Genomic DNA, 23136 nt, shown 5'->3' on the forward strand with positions numbered 1-23136 from the left:
ACTGCTTTACAATTTTTGCGAGCTTTGGTGTAGGCAGAAAATTAAACTGAAGAATTAGAAACAAGCCAATTACGATATGCAACCTTCTCTTGAACAGCCTTAGCACATTTATTGGAAAACCAAGGTTTAGATAAAGGACGAGATTTTAAAGTGGAGTGTGGGATAAAGGATTCCATTCCTGCAAGAATAATTTCACTGACACGATCTGAGCAAACGTTGACATCAGAAGTTTTGAAACAGTAATCCGAACAAGGAAAAGAAGTCTCCAAGGTCATCCCATTTTGCATTCTTGTAATGCCAAACAACACGAGGTTGGGAATAGCCATGAGATAAAGGTTCGATTGGAGAAGAGACAATCACCAAGTTGTGATCTGAAGTGCCTAAAGGACCTCTCACTTCGACCATGTACTTAGAAGGGTTGTTTGTAAGAAAAAGATCAAGCGTATTGGCTGTATGATTAGGATTGTCCGGTATTCTTGTAGGTAAATGAACAATCTGTGCTAGGTCATTAGTAATTGCAAAAGCCTCAGCATCTCGACCTGCTGGGTCGGTGTGACTAGAAAACGGAAGCCAGCTGGAGTTGTGAACATTAAAATCACCAAGGAAAATTACCTCACTGTTAGGAAAGTTGGACTGGAGAAAGTAAAGTTGCAAAGAGAGGAAGTCAAAGAGCTCCACGTGATTAGTGGAGTTGGAAGAACGGTAGAGACAACAGATGAATTTGACACAATGAGGTAGAGAGATTTTAAGCCAAAGAAGATCAAAGAGAGGAGATTCCAAATTGCCAAATTAACTATATAATATCGGTGTAAAAATACCATAGTTTACCCAGAAGTTTAACTGCATAAGTAATGTAACGTGGAATTAACTTCGCAACCATGATGGCATGGCTGCATTATCAGGGTACCTGCCCACCCACCGATGAGTGAGCCAACAAGCTTCGGAACGCGTCTGGGTGGGGGTAGTGCCCACTGAGAATAAATAACAGTAGTCTCCTCTACTAGAGTAGCGCTATTTATTCGAAGTAGTGCAATACTTGGTATCTTGTTGTGAAGGTAGCCACAATATGAGATAAAATGAAACGTTACACTACTTATGTAGTTATGGGTAAACTATGGTGTATTTACACCGATATTATATAGTTATAATATTTACTTGACGTTTTCCTAATGGGAACCGGACTGCAATTAGTTACATTTTTGCTAATACATTTCGAGAATAAAACTAATCAGTGATCCACGTTTATACAGAACGGAAAATCGGTTTGGAGTCAGGATAAAGTACAGTACTGAATATTCAAAAACTTCTTGAAATAGAGGGCGTGTTACGACAGTCTTTTAAAAGTTGGGAAGAGTGATAGCTATCGTGATTCATCGAATTTAGGTTTTTAATGAATTGGTTCTTTGAGTATTAACCATGAAAAAGGAGGAAAAGTGGAAACTGGACAATAAAGATACGAATATGCCGATGAAGGTAAGAATGCTTGAATATATCGCGGCTTAAAGTAGCAAAATTATTCTATGAATTCGGCTACCTCTAACTTGCACGACAGATATTCCTAACGTGATGCTCTACATATGTTTTCCTAAATGATATTTCGCAAACAGTGAATGACGCGAAATTTATTAATATTGTTTACAGCACATTCTCGTTTTTAGATGTATGGGTATCGCGACTAAGCTACTGCAAAATCCCCTCTGCGCATATATGCTATACCTTACAAACCACTGCTGATATCGGGCACTGTTTTTGCTATATAAACTGCTCGATGTATGAACAAGTGACAGCAGAGTCACGTGATATACAGAAAACTTTAGTTTACCATTTCGCAAATCTCCGACTTGTGTTGTACCTTCGAATGCGTGAATGATAACATAACCAGATGCATAGAAATGGGATTTCCTTTCATTACTTTACACATTTTGGCTCTGGATTCATAATAAAATTGATCGCTAGAACAGGGAAGCAGTTATAAGTTTCGGGGAAATCCTGACAATTTGCAAAGGAAGCGAGCGAGAAAATTTTTCAAACGAATTAGTGCTCGAAATAATTTGAGGTCACTTTTTCATTTAAAACATGACATAATTGAATGTAACATGTACTGATGTTTAAAGAAACTTGTAAATTCACTTAATCATCAAGAAATAATCTAAACACTGCAACAGAACCTGGGTTGTTTCACTAACCCCTGGAAAATTGTATACGATATGCCAATATAAAATATTTGTTCTTTCGATCCTTTCTTTTGATCTTCTGCTAGGATCAAAAGAAAGGACTTATGCCAATGAAGAATACAAATTTGCTCAGTACACAGTATATGAACAAGTTAAATTGCTTGTTCCTATTACAATTTGAGAATTGAGGTAATATATTTTTGTCCCTACTGTACACCAAATTTGTGATTTATGAAAAACATATCCACAGTAGCCACAATGTCTTGTTACTTCTTTTAGAATGATGGAACAGCAGGTTATCAGTCTGACAGGTCCAAAACATCTGCATACAGGGAAAACACTAAAAGGTCAAGCTGTTATCTATTAATGATTTGGGCAAAAAGTCCTTACAAAACAGATTGGAATCAGAATTCTGCAATGCAGTGGGAAGAAATTCTTTGTGAATGGATGGTAACATCTTGGGACCTGTTTCTTTGATACTACAGTTAAATAGTACACATCTGAGCATGCAGCAGAACTGGTTCATGCAGAGGTGGCCCATCCATATAGCTGAACTAGGCAGTGAGGACTATTTTTAGGCATTATATAAGGAAACTGGTTACAAGTTTGCAACATGAGGTCAGAGTTATCCACATTGCAATTCTGATTACAATAACTCAACACAATGACTGTCATTCAGCAAAATATTTCCTAGTTTGCCAAAATCTCAGCTAATGTCTCCCCTTTGGTTTTGGGGATTGCCAAATGCATGGTTTCCCTAGTGTGCCAGTTGTTGACAACTTTTATAGTGCTGCCTCTATAATTTTATAATGTCCTCTATAGGAGGACAATAGTTCTCTAACAAAAATGCCAACATTATCTAACTAATGAACCTTAGTGAGGTTTTCCTGGAGTACAGGAATGGTCATCTATGGCCAGTGGTCTCCAAAGTTGGGTGCACGAGATGATCCATGGGGTGTCCACGATAATATGCAATAAATCAATATTAATTAATTACGAAAACTTTAGTTTTTCGAAATGTAATTGAAAATAAAAATTATAAATAAATGTTTTTTTAATAATTCAATATGCGGCTTTGTTTGATCATGCCGTCGGTTTTGCCCATGTCCAAAACAAAGCAGCCATGTGCTCACTTTGGGCTCTGAGTATATCTTCCATCCTTGTTTAACTTACTGAACAAATGTAGATCAAGAAAACAATCAAACAAATTATTTTATAAATGTGATTTTAGATGTAATGCCTTCCATTTAAATGATTTATAAATAAAAAAATATATTAAACTTATATATTTAATTTTTTTATTCCGGGATGCACGCTAGTCCTTTTAAGTAAAATAAGGGTGTGCGAGCAAAAAAGTTTGGAGACCACTCATCTATGCTACCTGTTCCACTATGAAGCTCATACCTGTCATTATGTGATGGTTCCCTTTGAAGCTCCATAAAGGAGCTTATTCTACAGTAGCAGCACTCTGAAACCACAGATGAACTTAAACAAGCAGTGAGACTTGCTTTATTATATTATCCCACAAATATACTGGAAAATTTCAAGCAAACATGGTGCGCAGTTATTCTGTCATGGGATTAATTAATTAATCTATTAAACAAAGCCTTGTGTCACTTATAATTATGTGACAAAGCACTGCATTTTGGTAACCATTTCTACAGAGAGTAGAAAGACATTGTAGCTACCCTGTACACTGAAGTATCTAAATTTTTCACATTTTTTTAAAAAAACGTTTTTTGATTCTGCTTAGAGTATACAAATGGGTTCTGGATTGAAATGCCTATTTTTAAATGTAATTGTTTTATTATTTTAATAAAAAATTCAAATTTTGGATTTTTTTATTTTTTTTTTTTTTTACACACGTTACTTTCAACAAAGCAAACTTTTATTAATCCTCCTGTGGGGAACGTTATTAACAAAATTATAAACACTAAACTATTAATCTTTTTCCCATTCAGTTTTATAATATGATTTAACCCTCCAAGCAGGCATTACTAGAACCATTGTAGCAGGGCATTGGGGAAAAAGTACACCAGTTAGTTTTTGGGGATAAAACACTAGAAAATAATTTAAATTGGGAATTTAAAAATTTTATTCTTAATTCTGACACTATATTTTCAAGGAACACAACTTATTCAAGGAAGAATAGACAAATTCTTGGAGTTTTAAGGTTTTATTTTATTTTATTTATTTTTTTAGCTGATGCTCTATAACAGTGTTTCTCAATCTTTTTACTCTCGTGGCACATTTTCCAAAGAAGAAAAATTTCGCGGCACACCTACGTAGTCATAGAAGAAGAAATTTCTAAATTAAATAAATAGAACGAAAAATAATATTAACAATTTTTTTTATTTATACTTATATTATATCTGTGTTAGGCAAACAATTCTTACAACCAAAATAAAATATTCGGACAATGATGTTAAAATAAAAACGACGCTAGGTTTTTTTTTAAGATTTCGCGGCACACCCTTTGAGAAACACTGCTCTATAAGCTTGCTTTCTTGCATCATTATTTGCCACAATACGATTTTAAAAAAAAAATAGTTCTTCCATATGTCGCAAGTTTAATTAATGGTCAAAAGATGTGGTTTTGCAAATATTCAGTCCAAGATATTTCATGAGGATTATTTTAGTTATTTTATTATTTTAGCATTAACTAATCAAAACACTGTTTGTAGAAAAATTATAAGCACAAAATTTTCTCCTCTTAAACAACCAGTCAGCCACTTCATGTTTTTAAGAAATTTAATTTATCATAACTTATTTTAAGAATTTTTCATTAAGAAAAAAAAAATGAGCTATATACAGTTTATACTGCTATTAATCATGGCCTTAGACTGTGATTGCTGGGTTGCAGTATAAACTGTATATAGTATGTTAATCTGATTGGTCTTCAGTTTTTAACTGTTATGCTTATCAAGCAAAGTTGCATCTACTTGGTTTTTCTATCAGACTCTCTAACATGCAGCTGCACAACTGAACATCACTAATACATACTGCTTAAAATGCTACTATTCTACATCACCCATTTGTACAATTCTCTGCATACCAAATATCCATATGATGCTGATGCATCAGAAAAAATGCTTCTCTTCACTTGCATTCACTATGGTATGAATTTCAACAAGAGCTTCCAGTTCTGAGGTATAAAGGAATTATTTTTCATAAAAATTATATAACACAACAACAGTTAAATTTAGTACTGTCAAAAGAAGAAACTAAAAAACTTTCTGATAATTTTAAACATAATAAAATACTTAAACTTTAAGAAAACATTAATTGAAGTATATAATCACATCTGTTCTTTCAGATTTCCCTTTCTGCTTCTGCAGCAGACACATGAGAAGTTACACTGGGACAGCAGAGTTTCTATTCAACACTAAAAAAGGTCAATGGAGTCTTAGTGCCACATATATTAAACACAGTACTTTATTGCCTATTTCTCTCCATCAGTCTGACATAGGTTAATTGTACAGTCCTATTACAGAAATTTTTAAGTTCATCTGATAGGATTTGAACCTTGATCTTTCCAATGGAGAAAAAAAGTGACAAATTCAGTATGCTGTCATGGAAGACAATATTTAAAAACTCTTTTAAAAAAATAAGATAGCAAATTTAAAAGTTGTGTTATGGGGTTTAATGCACTGATAGCTACCAGATCTGATGTTCTGTGCACCACAGTAAAAAAAACAACTGGCTTACTATAAATGAGGAAACCTTTGTGGAAGTGAGAAACTTCATCCACAGGCCAGAAAAATCAACTTATCAGTCCAATATAGAAGTTGGTTTGCATAAGCAGTTGCGTCTAAAACTCGACTGGTGTGAACAACTTGAAGAGAAGGATTGCTGCAGCAATTGATACAGTCGCACACAAAACATTACAATTTACCTGCAAGTGGTTGCCCCTTTGGGGGTGTGTACCACATCACTGTTACTTCCATTACAACATTGAGTTTGTACTGATTGACTAATTGTATTAATTACAACACTGAGTTTGTACTAATGAAATGTATGAAGCTACATGTGTCTAACTTTTTAAGATTTGATTATTGTAATTTAAAGGTTGAAGGGGGATCATTCTGTTTGTGGGTTTCAGTTTACAGTCTCACTGAGGGGGAAGGCTAAATAGTACTGTTCTAGAGCTAAGAAAATTAAAATATGTGGCTTGGCAAAATTTTTTAAATATTGTATTAAATTCAATATAGAACAATTATATTTATATTTTGTATATTTATAGCAAGTAATGTGTTTTTAATCAGCAAAGTGAATTTTTTTTTTTTTAACTGTAAAAACCTTCAGAGAGTGGTTATTACTTTTTGTTAATCTCAAATTGAATTATACAAAACGTGTTACACAGAAATATACAAAAGGTATAGCTTTTTTGTGTGGGGGGGGGGGAATACTAGTATGCTGTTATGTTTGTTTGTTATTTGGTTTTTTAGGAGCATTAGCAACTAAGGTCATATTGCTCCGTGAATATGCGGTGGTCATTCCTGACCTTTCCACATCCTCCGTATTTGGTGGTGACCGGCTCAAACCCCAGTCTAATCAAGAAGCGTGTGCTATGCACTGCTGCTCCTTCCCATCTGGCTACGGAGGCGCCTTACTAGTATGCATATCTGACACTCTTATGTTTAACTTATGCTGAACATTAGAAAAATTGTTCAGTTTTTCTAATGTCTTTGTACCACATCTAATGAATTAGAAGCTTTGAGGTCCTGATGGCATTTTCTAAACATATGCTCCAGAGCTTGCTCATGTTTTGTATTAATGTTTTACTCTTATTTCAACGGTGTTTTTTTTTTTCTTTAAAAACAAAAAGGTGCAATATAAATTTGCTGGCTATATTGTCAGGGGACGAAACTTAAATTCCGCTATCCACTGTATTCTTTCAGTTCACATGTACCAAAAATGATAGCAGTAATCTTGGATGCTAACATATGCATACTTAAGGCCTTGAATTTTTTTTTTAATGTATGTGTGTGTTCCTTCTGATATCTCTTATCAAAAGATTTCCTAATGTGAAATCTGCCCAACTATACAAATCACTCAGGATTTTTGACTTCCTTCCTTTCTTATAAATTACTTTTCTCTAATCTAACTTTTATAATAGTGAAGTAATATTTCTTGATATTGTTAATGTTCACAACTCCAGTCATCTTTAGTTTTCTGGTTTCATGGATCCAGTTGATAGAGATGCTGAGGCTTTTGCAATTACTAATGACTTTACACAAGTTATTAATTTATTTGCTAGAATACATGATAGTCTTAAACCACATGTCCAATACTTGATCTTTTCTCCACCAACAACCCTTCAAAGTCTATAGTTAATATGAATGGTTGTCAAGGTACATCAGACCACAGCTTGGAGATTCTCTTTTCCAGTGGAAAAGATGTTATTTGGTTTTTAGGAGCATTAGCAACTAAGGCCATATTCACTCCGGGGATATGCGGTGGTCATTCCCTGACCTTTCCGCATCCTCCATATTTGGTGGTCATCGGTTTAAACCCTGGTCTAATCAAGAAGCGTGTGCTGCGCACTGCTCCTCCTGCCCACCTTGCTATGAAGGCGCTGTGGAAAAGAGAATTTCCAGTGGAAGCCCCTCTCCCCTCCAGGCCATTCTTAGCCTTGTCTATCAATTTGGCATTATGAGGCTTCTCTAACCTCTTTTAGCCTTCTAACTCCATTCAAAAGAGGGCAGTTAGATTAATTAATGACTGATCTCTTACAAAATCTCTCCACTCTGTCTCAGAGACGTTCTGTTTCTGCTACATGCCTTTTCTATAGATACTTCCATGGGCGCTGTTCTGAATTGTGCTTCTATAATTCCCACTGTCTTCCACTTCTAACATGTGCCACTAGTCAGCATCAAACATCTGACTTCAAACTCACAAAACCAACTTTTCTTACTGATTTATTCCTTCAACTTTCATTTTCTGGAATAATCTCTTTTTGCATGTATTTTTTGAAAATTCCAATCTACAGAAATTCAAATATGATGTCAACAAGTATCTTCTTTCATCTTCTCAACCTTCAACCCACACACACAGTATCAATTACTGTAGTTTCTAATGCCTTTTGTGTTTGGGGGTTTCATAAAAAAATAGTTGTACATTTCTCTGTTATGTACAGTGTCAACTGATGCCAATTATTAATTTTCCAAAACCACATGAAATAACCATTTGTCAATAAATATTTAAAGAGCATTGAGAACAACCCTGGGAGCCACTAGAACCACATTTCTAGTGGCTCACAGGGATGTTGTCATCATGAGATGGCCACATCACCTGACAATAGCGAGTTATTAATTACTATATAACAGCTATAATCTCAATGCATATCCCGAATGCATTGAGATTGCTATTTGCACGAGCAGTTTAGATTCAGATTTACATCATGTTAAATTCAAAAACAATATTTGGATTTAAGCTCTGCATTGATTGACTGAGTTTGATACCTTAGATTAAGCAAGGTAGCCTTAACACTGCTGTGTATGCCAGTAAGGAGCTGTAAAGTTCTTCAAATCATCAGAAAGACATTGCCAGTTTTATCGTTTGATGAAAAGGTGTATGTCAATGACCCTGATTCAAGTGGGTGCCCCAGAGTGTGAATAAATGTTTATTTTGAATATATATAAAACCATTTTTAAGAACAAGTCACAAGCACTTCCTTGTTTAACATGTAAATAATAATTAACTTAACCACTACTTACAAATACTGATTTCACCAATTCATATTTGATTCACATCATTAAGAATTATATAGATCAGGGTTGGGCAACCTTTTTAAATGGTGGGCCAAATAAAATGTCTGTGAGATAATAGCGGGCCAAATTTATTTTTAGCTTTCCACGATTTGTAGGATTATTTTTAAGATTATTAAAATGATGTATAATGAAAAACTGTCAAACAGTTTTATGTTATTCATTGTAATATTTATACATACTTGTATATATAGTTAATTGTATTAATAAGAAAAACAAAGTACAAATTCAAGATAAAATTAAAAAATACAATTATAAAAAAATTAAATCGAATTATTATAATTTCAAAGATTTTATGAAACCTTAATAATCTTTGATTTTCAATTATACATTGCGATAGGTTGCAATAAATACCTTCATAAAAATAAAATGGTAAATCCTCTTCAAATTATTTACTTTTATGTATTGATTGTTCACTTATATTTGCCTTTGAAAATCACAATACACTTGTACTCAGTGGCAAATACAGAAAAAAATGATAGGAGGGGCACCATTTTGTGCACTAGAATGGCAATCAAATTAGCATCAGTGTTGCCAACTGTAGTCAGCCGAAAATAGCTGAGAGACAGTGCAAAAATAGATAAAATTTATGTTAATAATGAAAAAAAAAAATTTTTTTTTTTTTTTGTAGCTAAAGGAAATTTAGATTGGAGTATATTTTCCGAAAAATGACAAGGGGAACACGTGCCCAGTGCTCCTGCCCTGAATCCGCCACTGCTTGCACTGCATCACATTCTGCAGAGCCAAGAGTCTGGGAACCACCACTGACTTCGTACAAGTCTATAGTCTATGCCTGCTTACCAGCGTTGCCAAATATAAGCAAGTGCATGCTTGCTTACATTTGGCAACATTGCTGCTTACTTGAATCGTGATATATGGCACAAATTCAAATCATTCATTAGATGTCACACAATCAATGTTAAAAACAATTTAATAACAGCAAATCTGATAAAAATTACAATAAAAATAATTTCATGATATATATTCTTCAGCGGGTAGTTTATTATATATATTTTGAAAACGACTACAGGCCGGAGGTTGCCTACCCCTGATATAGATAATTGCATCAATGCAAATAACATAAGAGGCAAAAAAACAGCTTGCACAATTATGACCTTGCAATGGTTAAATCCACTGTTGCACAGTAACAATAATCAATGAGGCACACTTTCCATGAAGGCCATTTCACATGCAAATCAAATATTGTCCACAGTAAAACCTAATAACCCAAATTACTGAAATTGTACTTTTAATTTTAATATGAAAAATTTTATAATCTAAACTATATATATATATATATATATATACACACAGGGTGTTTCAGTTAAACGTTTCAGAACTTCTAAGAGGGGTAGGGTACATCCTGACAACTCGAAATCATATAGCAATGTGGGGTCGGAAATGCTTTCCTGAAGCGGTGTTGTACACAGAAGCACCATAAAGAAAAGAGACCGTAAGTGAGAAATCGTTTTAATAATACATGAAAAGAAGCAAAAAGGTACATGGATTAAAGTAAGTGTTCGAAGTTTCTTCCACGGGCTACAATGCACGCCTCACATCTCCGACGCATGGACATCCGAACATTCTGGAATACTCCAGGCGAATTTCGAATTTCTTTGGCAGCTACTGCGATTCTTGCAACCAGCTCCTCAGCATTGTCAACAGGGGTGTCATAAACTAGCGATTTCATATGACCCCAGAAATAAAAATCAAGACATGATAGGTCGGGTGACCGAGCAGGCCAACGCACGGGACCACCACGTCCGATCCACTGTTGACCAAATGTGACATCCAGGTAGTTACGAACATCTCCGCTATAATGGGCAGGGGCTCCATCGTGTTGGAACCACATTGTCTGTTGCGTCGATGCAGAAATCTGTTCATCTCTCAAAAGTTGTGGCAATACTTGCTGCAGAAAGATCAAGTACCTTTTGCTTCTTTTCATGTATTATTAAACGATTTCTCACTTACGGTCTCTTTTCTTTATGGTGCTTCTGTGTACAACACCGCTTCAGGAAAGCATTTCCGATCCCACATTGCTATATGATTTCGAGTTGTCAGGATGTACCCTACCCCTCTTAGAAGTTCTGAAACGTTTAACTGAAACACCCTGTATATTATAAGTGAAAATAAAATGATTATGTAGGATATCATTTTTATGCATTTTCCTTTCAGCGTAAAGCAGAGTTCAGTGATGACGATGATGACTTCTTACCATTACAGGTACCTAAAATTGCTTTGTTGATAATATACATGTAAAATAATGTCAAAACTAAAGTGACTGCACTACTTTTTTAACATTATTAATATAATGATTATATTAATGTAATAACAAGCTCTGTTATAAACTATCATTGTGTGTGTGTGTGTGTGTGCGTGCACGCGTACTGCTTATTGCTATTTTCGACTCAGCTAAAGATAACTGTAACTGATGTAACAAGAATGCAGCTGTTCAGCATTATTTATTGATATAGAGCAAAAATATGTATATATAAAGTTGTACGTGGACAGAAATAGAATGTTAAAATCAAGCAATATAAAATACTTTAATTTGACTGTCCATTATTTCTTTGAGAAAGTCATCAGTAAAAATGAAACTGTCAATGTTTCTGGAAATCCATACAAACCATTAAAAACAAATAATGAAAATATTAAAAATAAGAAGAAAAAAACGGTTAGTGCTCTACTATAAAACAGTCAGATTGGTAGGAGTAAGATGCGGTACTTTCTTTCACAGAGTAACACCAGCAGCCAGTAATTGTATGAAACAAAATCAGTGACTAGTTATACGTGTCAAAATTCAAGGACAAATGAGGATGTCACTTAACCACTTCCACTGCATAAACCAGAATAAGGCAAAAGAGCGATAACATAAACGAAAGCACTGATTACAATAAACAGCATTTTTTTTTCCCTATGTATTTATTGGATTGAGGCTTCATACAATAAACATAATTTCATTATATATGACCCTGCAGCAAAAAATTAAACTACTTATCAGTGTTTGTTTTTTTTTTTTTTTCCTCAATTCTTTCAAGAATAATATTTTTTTCCTGAAAATCTATTTTTATCCGGATCCATTCATAATTCATATACTCCAGGTTGCACTGAATAGTTCTTAAGGGCCCAGTTTTAAATATATTAATGAAACTTTTGGAACAAAAGGAGTTTGCATCATTCAACCTGATATAGGTTAATCAGGAAGGAAAAAATTAACAAAAAACTATTTTCCACTTTATTCCCTCCCTATTCACGTCATTCCAGTGATATCATTTGAGATTTTGTGAATGAAGATAGATTGATAATTAAACTTGAAAGATTGAACATGTTCAATAATTTGTGTCTTTTTTTTTTAAGTGTTGTCCCCCCCTCCCACATTTTTGTGTTATAAGTATTCAAATGCCTGCAGGGAGACAATGTGTATTTATGTTTTAAACAAACAGAGATTTGTTATGTTGTAATAATATTAATGAAGTTGTGAAAGTTTTAACCACTATAACACAAACTAGATTAATGCCATATACTCATGAAAGCAAAGTTTGAAGGTAGTACTTCTACATGGTACTTCCACTGCATCCCACAAATATTTGAAGGGATTAATGACACAGGAGTGAAGGAGCATGGTGGCCAGGACCAGAATAATAACTTTACCATAAATTTCAAATGCGCTGAAATCCATTAATTTTACACAAAAAAGCAAGTCATTTAGCAAGAGCAAAAGTGGCAACCACTGTAATTAGTGTATATGCAATCATTTTACCAGTGCCTCATGAAAATTACCTATACATATCAGTCATGTGATAGGGATGACTTTGAAGGAATAAAAAGAATCATATGACCTTGAACAGTGAACTGACTACATAATCTCAATTTATGGAACCAGAGTTTCACCAATTTACATAAAAAAAACTTCACTTGATTACAGAATCAGAATTAAGTGGTCTTGTTATTAGAGAGCTGAATTTAAGTAATCTAGCTGAGCCATTATGTTGCAGATTGCACTCTAGAACCTTCTAGAAACAGTTGGCATAGTTTTGTAAATGTCAAAGTTTTTGATTTTTTTCTACAAGCAAGATTTTTCTCAGCAAGTAGAGATTTATTATGTTGTTATAATATTAATGAAGTTGTGAACGTTTTTAACCACTATAACACAAACTAGATTAATGCCATATACTCATGAAAGCAAAGTTTGAAGGTAGTACTTCTACATGAAGGAAACAGTTAGTCATATATCCCAGTAGCACATGTTCTTCATATGAAACAGGAAAGTGCTTTTAAAAAGCAGTGACTACGATAAATACTTGTGGAATATTTGTAGTGAACTGAAAGTGATAGGACTTCTTGGTTTACAGCTAGAGGAAATATTGCTATGAAATTCTTGGTGCCTTTAAAAAATTGGCTGCAATACGTACTTAAATTAATTTATAGCATTTTCCCTTTGAATTCTTGATATATATATATATATATATATAAAATGGCCCACATGGCCTTTAATCTCCACATGGGTCAGTATGGAAGAAAAGTAATGATGAGAGCAAAAAAGAAAACCAAATTTTTTAGATGCAGAGGAAGCAATATTTGTAATGTGCTTGTGCCAAGAGAGATTGAAGTCAGGGTAATCCCCAAAAGAGATACAGTCGATTCCGGTTAATTGGGACACATCAGGACAGATCACTTTGGCCAAATTAAGTGGCTGCCCCAATTAAGCAAAATTTTAATGAGCCGAAAAGCACATTCTAAACAGAGACAAAAAGGTATGAATAAAATAAAGGGAATGTGGTATTTAAAGAAAGCATACTGTATTTAAGTTATACTGGTGCAAACAAAATGTACGTATGTACATATGTAAAATGAAGATACGGTACAGAATAATGTCCGTGTCAAGCAAAGGTTACACATTACTTAAGGGTTTTTACTTTGAAAAAAATTATGAAGTGTACCCTGACGTGTTCTCTTTATGGACTGCAATTGAACAAAGTCGGCGCAGGTATCTAATGCTGATAAAGGACTGGCTTCATTGTCTTCCTGCATGAAATAACATCTCAATTCAGTGATACATTTCCTGGCATCCTGGTTAGTCACTCGCTTAGGTATATCATCGTGACCATTTTCTTGGTCTTTTGGTGTCTCAGTGTTTTGCCGGAATTTGTTCAATAATCGTTTCCTCATAATCTTCATCGTGGCATTGCAGGTTATCATCAATCGTTAAAAATTCTTCACAATTTTGGACCTGTTACAGTTCCAAAGCCATTTCATTTTCTGTACAGCTTATCATGGCTGAATCACAATTAGTCATGAAACCACATTTAGCAAATTGTTTTGCTGCTTATTCCTCGCCAGCTATCGGCGATAAGTTGTACAGCTTTTAACATTGAAACTTTTGCACTAATCTCTATTGATTTCGAAGATGATGTCAGCAGATTTTCCTCAATTGCTTCAAGGATGTGATTAACCAGCTTTCCGCGATAATAGGTCTTCAAATTTTTTATAATTCCCTCATCCATAGGCTGTATCAGTGATGTGGTGTTAGGGGGTAAAAATTCCAGTTCAGTATTTTTTAAACCAGCTACATTAGTGTGCGCTGCAGTTGTCCAATGTCAACAGAATTTTTCTGGACTTCCATTGCAGTTCCGCGTCCCAGTTCATTAGCCATTGCGTAAAAATATGTGGTCATCCATGCCTTCTTATTGGCATAATACGAAACTGGCAAACTTCCTATTGTAAGCCCCTTGAAACAAGGAGGTTTGGCACTTTTACCAATAACCAAAAGTTTGAGTTTATCATTTCCTGACATGTTTGAGCAGCACAGCACTGTTACACGATCCATTGCTTTCTTTGAACCGGACAGTGTTATGTATTGATAGCTGAGGGAACCATCCGGCGTAGCACGATAATACAGACCTGTTTCATCGGCGTTGTAAATGTCATCCCCACTAAATTTTTTAAGCAACTCTGGCAGTTTTTCAGATTTCCATTGCTCAGCACTGTCCTTCTCGCCATGTGCTTTTTTGTAACTAATATCATGTCTATACTTCTATCGAGACAACCAACCATCCATCGCGTTGAAATTTACGTGACCTAGCTTTTTGGCCAACTCTTCTGACTTGGTTTTTAGCATAGGGCCACTTACACACACACTCCTCGTTTAGATACAGTGGAAAACCATTGATTCAAAGCATCTTCGACGTCTGGATCTTTGCCTTCCCTCTTTTGCTTATGAGATGTTTTCTTTAAATCCACGCGCAATGTCCACTCTTCTCTAAGTTTTTCTTGTTGCTGTAGCAGTCATGGAATTGACTATTTTGGCACCTTTATCTCCGCTAGCTGACGATGACTGATGTTAGGAGGTTGACTTTATCTTGTCAAGAATAGAGATTTTTTCTGAAAGAGACAAATCTTTATGTGGCATCTTGACAGGGGTCTTAAATGTACTGAAAAAAAGGGGGAGGGGGAACCAAAATCAGTGCACTGTTTGGTACAGTTTTTAATCTATTCTAACCCACAAGATGTATACGTATGTACCTAGTGTGATCGTAAACAACTGCAAGCAAAATTTCTTCAGAATCCGATTACCACGGCACAGAACAAACATAAAACAACCACTGTACATCACGACTTCGCAATAACTGATTCGGCTGCTGCTGCCTGCATGATCTTTGTTACGAACCATCTAAATTAGTTTATTGTTCAATAAACTATATTTAGATGTTTGTGCGTGCCATCTAAATATAGTTTATTGTTCAATCAAGACTTTCATTGCCCCAATTAAGCGGCGAGTTGGCCCAAATAAGCGGAACAAATTCAGGCTAAATATTTGTTTTGTTTCTGTTCTTCATAATTTGCCCCCAAATAAGCGGCTGCCCCGATTAACCGGTGCCCCAATTAACCGGAATGCACTGTATATCATTTTGCCTAGAAACTGGAGTGTCACCAAAGATAAGCATAGGAGCAGAAGAATCCTTTTTGCGAGATTTAAGACAAGACTGAGTTTTAGGATTGAAATCAACTAAGTTGTCTTTGCACCACTGGTGAATTACCTGGAGATTGGCATTTAAGGAATTGGTAGCAGATATTCGAGAAGTTTAAGCAGTTTGAGCAGGGCAAGGTTTCTCAAAATCAAAAGTGGAATGCAATGTACTATCATTGGCAAAACTATGGATAGGATTTCCAGTCGATGGAAGAAGGTCATTAACATACAAGAGGAAAAGAGTGGGGGGAAAGAACTGAACCTTGGGGGACACCAGCATTAGTGGAGAAGTTAGAAGACAGAGCCATCTACCATCACCTTCGGTGAGCAATCAGAGAGAAAATTGGATAACCAATTACAAAAATCAGTTGGCAAACCATAAGATGGAAGTTTGCTTAAAAGACCTTTATGCCAAATATGATCGAAAGCCTTTGAGATGTCAAGAACAACTGCTTGTGTTTCACCGAACTTTTCCATAAATGGATAACATAAGCCAAAATATCACCAGTGGATCGACACTGACTGAATCCATACTGGCGATCGTTGATCAGACGGAATGTTTCTAGGTAGTTTAAGAGTTGGTGGTTAATTGATTTCTCCATTACTTTAGAAAGAGTAGAAAGAAAGAAGTAATTGCAATGGGTCAATAATTGGATGGGAAGTATTTGTTACCTTTTTTTTAGGAACTGTCTAGATATGAGCAAATTTCCAAGCAGAAGAAAAAACACCTTTGGAATAAAAAGTGAAAAAAGGCGGCAAAGAACAGAAGTTCAGGAGCACAGGTTTTGAAAACAAGTGGAGAAATACCATTAGGACCTGGAGCTTTCTTAGAATCAAGATTCATCAGAATCCTTCTGACATCCTTTTGATGGAAGACCACAGGAGGCATTGAATGGAGCATGTTGGGAATGGTGGGAGATGTTTTACCAAGATCATTAATACAAGAGTTGGAAGAAAAATGGGATGCTAGCAGGTCAGCTTTATCCTTGGCTGAAGTGACAACAGAACCATCTGGTTTTGACAGAGGTGGGAGCAGAGATGGGCAAAAGTTGCGGCCAATAGCTTTGGCAAAAGACCAGAATGCTCGGCTAGCAGCTAGCAGCACCCCTTGCAAAAATTTCACAATTGGTAGCAGAGTTTTTCTCAAGACCGTGTTTGATAGTGAGCAGGTAAGCCAGTATGTGTCGAATCCTTTCTCATTTCTGTAAAATAAAACTATTCTTTCTTTTAAGATAGGCAGCAGTAGTAGAAAAAAATTGGCCTGTTTTGTAAAATAAAACTATTTCGGAATTTTTATATATTATCCATGTTTCTGCACAGGTAGGAAAAAATATCTTCAATTTGAGACCAAATCGCTTAGGCCTATCGTACACAATAGCTACAACTAGCTGTACCATTTGCAAAAATCTCAATCTGTAGCAGAGTTTTGTCATTATTATTTATTAATTTTTTTTTTTCGGAACAAAGGACATGATTGTACTAAAGTGCAAATTGTTAATCCGAAAAAAAAAAATGCTTTATCAACTTATACAACTGTTTAACAGTTAACATCTTCGTGTGGCTCCATCTATGAAGTGAATGTTGAACTAATCTCGTTTGTACTACAAAACTGGCCCGTTCCATAAAATAAAACTCTTGGGAATTTTTAAATTTTAACAACTTTGTGCACACCTAGGAAGAAATAGCTTCAATTTGAGACCACTTTCAGCCCGATCGGTTAAGCCTATTGTTCACCACTGACTGTCGAAAGAAAACTGCTTCCATATTATTATATTAAATGATATTAGGAGGTCTGAGGATGTACTTATGTACAGATTAATGTTGAGAAAAAGTCACAAATTAGGATTAAATTTAAGAATAGTTTAACTGGGGATGATTACTCAGATTGCTGGCAAACTGAATAGGTATTTTGCATCTACATTCGCATGTCAGGTTTTTTTTTTTTTTTTTTTTTTTAAGAGATGACCATGCCAGAACAGAATTGTATCAAATTCTAACAGGCACTAAATGATTTTTTATAACTGAGAGGTGAGTGGAGGAGAAATTTTTGAAGAAAATGTAAAAAAGACACCTGGGGCAGATGGGATCTATATAAAATTTTCCTCGTATAACGTGTTTACAGTACACGAATCTGATCATACACTATTTATAAATAGGGGAACGATATCTTATATAACACGAACCGAATTTGCTTATGCACGATTCACCTTTGTGTTTACAAGAAATGGCAGTTGAATGCAAAATCATCCCAACCGAACGCAACACGATAGGAATGAAGAGAAGATTTTGAAAATGTATTTATGTTTCTTATATCAGTGAAGGGGAAACACATTCCACCATAATAACGTAAAAGCCAACACAATTCCAGCTATCGGTATAATTGCAAATGCAATTAGATCGAGTTTACTACCAGTTTATAACAGATTCCACTACCAGAAACGCAACTGGAAATTGTTTTTATTGTTTTATGGTAGTAACCCCTAGAAATGTGCTTTAGTAAAATGTGAGGTGTTAATAGTGTATCTCTGCCTTTACGGTGTTGTTTATTCATTGCTACACGCGTGCAGCTTTGTTTATGTGTATCAAGCGTGCCTTCTCGTTTTGTAATTGTGCTTTATTCTCTAAAAATGAGTAAAATACTTAAAAGAAAGTGTCCTGGAGGACTGGGTCAAAAATTCTTACCCGGGAAATTTTATAGTGGCCCCATACTATGGTTTATGGCCAAAATCACACTGGCCACCGGAGTTTCCCTGGTAAGGCTTATGGCCAGTCTGCCTCTGTTGATAGAAGAAAATATGAAACGCTTTGAGTTGTGAAACGCTTTGAGTGAAATGAAAGACCATGTGATATTGCACATTCTGCAGGCCTAAATGAGGCAACGCTGAGAATTAGAAAAACGCAGAGAAAATAAAAACAACTTTCATAGCAGGAACAACTTAAAGTGTAATTAAAATCCATTAGATTAAGACAAAGAATTGGAAGAGATGGAATGGCTGTCATCTGTTTGGATAGAAAATCAAACAAAAAACAAGTTTTCTTACGAGAGAAACAAAAGCATTAGCAATATTTTATTACGTAATAGTCGTAATAAAATACTTACGTATTTTATTATTACGATTATTTATTGTGTTTGGTAATGTTTGGTTACAAAAGTGTGTTCAATCTTGGGTGGTCGGCACCTAACCCTATTTTAGGGCTTGTTGTTTATATTGCACGATTTTGCATTGCACGAGGGTTTCTAGGAACACAACTATTGTGCTATACAAGGACTGACTGTACATGAAATGAGTTTGTCAATGAATTTGGTCCTGGAGAAATTGAAAGCTCGTGGGATAGAATTTTTCTGTGTTGTCTCTTCTTGTTAATAGGAGAGACTATTTTTACAGGGATGGAATACACTTAAAAACGGAAATGGTACAAGAATATTCCTGATGCTATCAAGACAGTGTTAGGTGGGTTGGAAAACTACCAGCTTGGAGGTTACTTGTAGGGGGGAAGGCATTATGAGCAGTCACAGGAATAAGCATTATTGCACTGCTTCTATTGGAACATGCTTCAGTGTGGAAAGCAAGGTGGAATTTACTTGAAGATGTAACATGAGCGAAAAGAGGGCGTTCTGCTTTCGTAAAAGTGACTAGAGTAGTTGTTGTTGTTTGGTTTTTAGGAGCATTAGCAACTAAGGCCATATTGCTCTGGGATATGTGGTGGTTATTCCCTGACCTTTCTGCATCCTCCGTATTTGGTGGTGATGGGCTTGAACCCCAGTCTAATCAAGAAGCGTGTGCTATGCACTGCTGCTCCTTCCCACCTGGCTACGGAGGTGCCCTACTAGAGAAGTCTCAGAGAGTTTAAATAGTATGCAGTGGGACCAACTGATGTTACTAACAGCAAATTCTAAATGGAAAATAGTCAATGAAATAATCATAGAAGCTTTTTATATCATCTAAGAAGCTTTTTATACCATCTACAGAAGCCACAGTAAATATAAACTGGTCCACAATCAAATCACCAAAGAAGATTAAGTAAGCTAAGGCAGATTATGGAAGTGTGGCAGAGAAAAGCTAATACTAGAAAAAAGTAAATACTAGAAAGAAGGGAAAGAATCACATTTATCAGATATGAATGGTTTAACTGGGGATGATTACTCAGATTGCTGGCAAACTGAATAGGTATTTTGCATCTACATTCGCATGTCAGGTTTTTTTTTTTTTTTTTTTTTAAGAGATGACCATGCCAGAATTGTATCAAATTCTAACAGGCACTAAATGATTTTGTGATGACTGAGAGGTGAGTGGAGGAGAAATTTTTGAAGAAAATGTAAAAAAGACACCTGGGGCAGATGGGATCTAACCAATTATATCAAAGGAGGCAGCAAAAGAGGTAAGCAAACATTCTGCTTTAATTATGAAAGCATCTCTAGATTGTTAAGGGACATTTGTGTCTGATCAATATGATTGGATTAATATGACACAGTAACAAAGGAACTGGATGCAAAAAATAATTTTGACATCACATACTTAAAATTTCAGAAAAGTATTTGATGCTGCTGTGGATAAAGAGATAGTTGAGTGGTAAAAGACTGGTTATCAACACGTACTGCTGTTCTTGAACTAATGTTGCAGTCCTTCACTGTTCACTACTGTGTCCTTTGTTTTCTGCATTTACTGATTATATTTATGAAGGCATTACAGGCTTAATGTCTTTGCAGATGATACAAAGGTTGGTAAGGTGGTTAATAACAGTAATTAAGGTATGCTATTGCAACACAATCTAGAAAAAATGAGATGTAATTGAAGTTTAACATTGATAAAATTTAAGGTACTATATATGGGTAGCAGTAATTTCACACTCAGGGTAGTGGAAGACAAAATTTTCTGAGCATGATAAAATTTAAGGTACTATATATGGGTAGCAGTAATTTCACACTCAGGGTAGTGGAAGACAAAGTTTTCTGAGCACTGCAGACAGGCTGTCTCAACAACTCAATGATAAGCACAAAATATGCCAGATAAGGAGGTGATTATTTTGTTGTATAGCAAAGGCTAGGATACATCTTGGGTACATCATACAAGTGTGCAAGCATCTTTTTGAGAAGGATGTGGATCTGTTGAAATGGGTGCAGAAGAAAAGCAATGAGATTAGCAAGTGGAACAAAAAGCTGCTCTTATTTAGAGGTTTTAGTTCTGCAAATTGCAGTGTCTGGAGACTGGCACCTATGAGATCTGATTAAGGTGTTTTAAGACTTGAGTGGATTAAGCTCGATGCTGTTAGTATCTTTCAAACTTCCATCAAGTTTTGTAGTTTCAAGAAATTGTGTGTGTGTGTGTGTGTGTGTGTGTGTGTGTGTGTGTGTGTGTGTGTGTGTGTGTGTGTGTGTGTGTGTGTGTGTGTGTGTGTGTGTGCGCGCGCGCTGTATAAAGCTTGCTTTGTTGCATTATTTGCCACTACCAGTACTAATTTATCAAAACTCTATGACACACAAAATATGTTTGTTGATTTTATACACTTCATTATATTTGGATAGAAATGTTGATATTTCTAAGATTTATATTTGTTTGGCAATGATTACTATTAATTTTGTTTTTATACTTATACAAATAGGACATGAATGACTTTCCAGACACTATTACTAATCCAAATGGAAGACCAGTTATTAGTGACATCGAACTAGTGACCTTGTCTGTGCGAGAACTCAATAGACATTTGAAATCTTCAGGCCTATCTAGAGCTGATATCATGAGAATGAAGCAACGTCGCCGAACTTTGAAGAATCGTGGTTATGCTGCCAGTTGTCGCAATAAACGTCTGGAACAAAAAGATGATCTAGAGCAAGATCGTGTAATGGTTTTGGCAGAAATTAGCAGAATCAGAGAAGAAAATCAAAAAATACATGATGAAATTAATAGTATTAGAGAAAAATATGAAGCTTTAAAGCAGTATGCCCAACAGAGAAATATTGCATTACCTCAAGAGTTAATTACTGGATTAGATGCATAGTTTGATATAATGCCTGAATGAAACTAAATTTCTAATTTTTAGGTTCAGGTTAACAGTCAGTTGTTTGTGCCTACAGTGTTAAAGGCATGATATTAAAGCAGATATCTTCTAATGAGCACAAATTCATTAATTAAACAGGCTCTCTCTCTCTATCTCGCTCTCAGTGCAATCTTTTGACTTTGCCTTCTTAACATTATCTTAAAAATGAACCATAGTTTATTTAGTATGCATGCTTACTAATTTTTTAATCTCCCATATAAACAGGAAATTAACTTATATTTAGTTAATTCAATATAAATTAAAATATATGCTAATAAAAAACAGTTCTCTGAATTGATCATATATCTAAAAGTGATTGTTGCCATGCTCACTAGATCCATACTTTGAAAATTATATAATTTATCTGTAGTAAATACCATTTTTACAGTCAGATATTTACTGCAATTATTGATGGAATACCATGTTTGTTGATAAGTGATACCCAATAGAGTTAAAAAGAGAATAAGATTTATGATGGACACACATTTTTCTTTTCTTTTCAAGGAAATTATATACTTGGAGGGGCAAAAGTATTTCCTTATCTGAGATTGTATTATTGTATACCAGTAGTGTCAGTCTGTGTTGCCACTTAGCTACCCTAAATCAGTCCAGCAGTAAAAATTATGAACTTATTAGAACACAATGAAGTGGTAGATGCACCACTGGTAGTTTTTTTTTTTAACAGGGTTTAATATGTGCATCTACCACTTCAGTGGTAGATGCACATATTAAAAAAAAAAGCCTTTATTGAATTAGTATTATCTAATGTGTAAAAGTCTCATCTAATACCCATTTTTTAAAAATTATGGTTTTTTGTAAATCTGCATCAAAAATGATTTTGTTAATTACTTTTCCTGTCATCTGGTTTTTAGAACATCCTCCTTACTAGATTTCTGGCAGTCCTAGACAAATTTAATTATAAGTGGGTTTCTTGATTGAGCCTTCTTCATGAAATGGGACCCACCAAAGTGGTATAATAAGAAATTTTTCTGAGAATCTGATTTAATAGCCATAGTTATGTAGGTGAAAGACCATGAACTTTTCCTCTTTCTGTTCATTTGAAATTTAGATATAAAAATAATAATAATTAATACAATACATTTTCTGTTGTAAAAAAATCTATTGTATTAACGATCATAATTTGCTGTTTTTGATATTGATAGTAATTAGTCTATTAATACAGTATAAT

At 34.9% G+C, this 23136-nt stretch overlaps 1 protein-coding gene across 1 annotated transcript; it reads left to right on the plus strand.

Moving 5' to 3' along the window:
* The first annotated feature begins 1346 nt into the window (after window positions 1-1346).
* Window positions 1347-22118, plus strand: LOC150083098 (transcription factor MafK-like). Its single transcript, XM_090377036.1, has 3 exons — window positions 1347-1473; window positions 11120-11167; window positions 21513-22118. Exons 1-3 carry the CDS (start codon window positions 1417-1419, stop codon window positions 21906-21908), a joined length of 501 nt encoding a protein of 166 aa, XP_090233162.1. The 5' UTR covers window positions 1347-1416; the 3' UTR covers window positions 21909-22118.
* Window positions 22119-23136: the final 1018 nt, after the last annotated feature.

This window comes from Mastigoproctus giganteus, chromosome 7, assembly GCF_048544385.1.
Source record: "Mastigoproctus giganteus isolate SK-2022 chromosome 7, ASM4854438v1, whole genome shotgun sequence".
NCBI classification, from domain to species: Eukaryota; Metazoa; Arthropoda; class Arachnida; order Uropygi; family Thelyphonidae; genus Mastigoproctus; species Mastigoproctus giganteus.

Coding starts and splice junctions, on each gene's coding strand:
- LOC150083098 (XM_090377036.1), top strand. CDS start 1,417: ATGAAAAAGGAGGAAAAGTGGAAACTGGACAATAAAGATACGAATATG. Junction 1,474..11,119: donor ATACGAATATGCCGATGAAG/GTAAGAATGCTT, acceptor TTTTCCTTTCAG/CGTAAAGCAGAGTTCAGTGA. Junction 11,168..21,512: donor ATGACTTCTTACCATTACAG/GTACCTAAAATT, acceptor TTATACAAATAG/GACATGAATGACTTTCCAGA.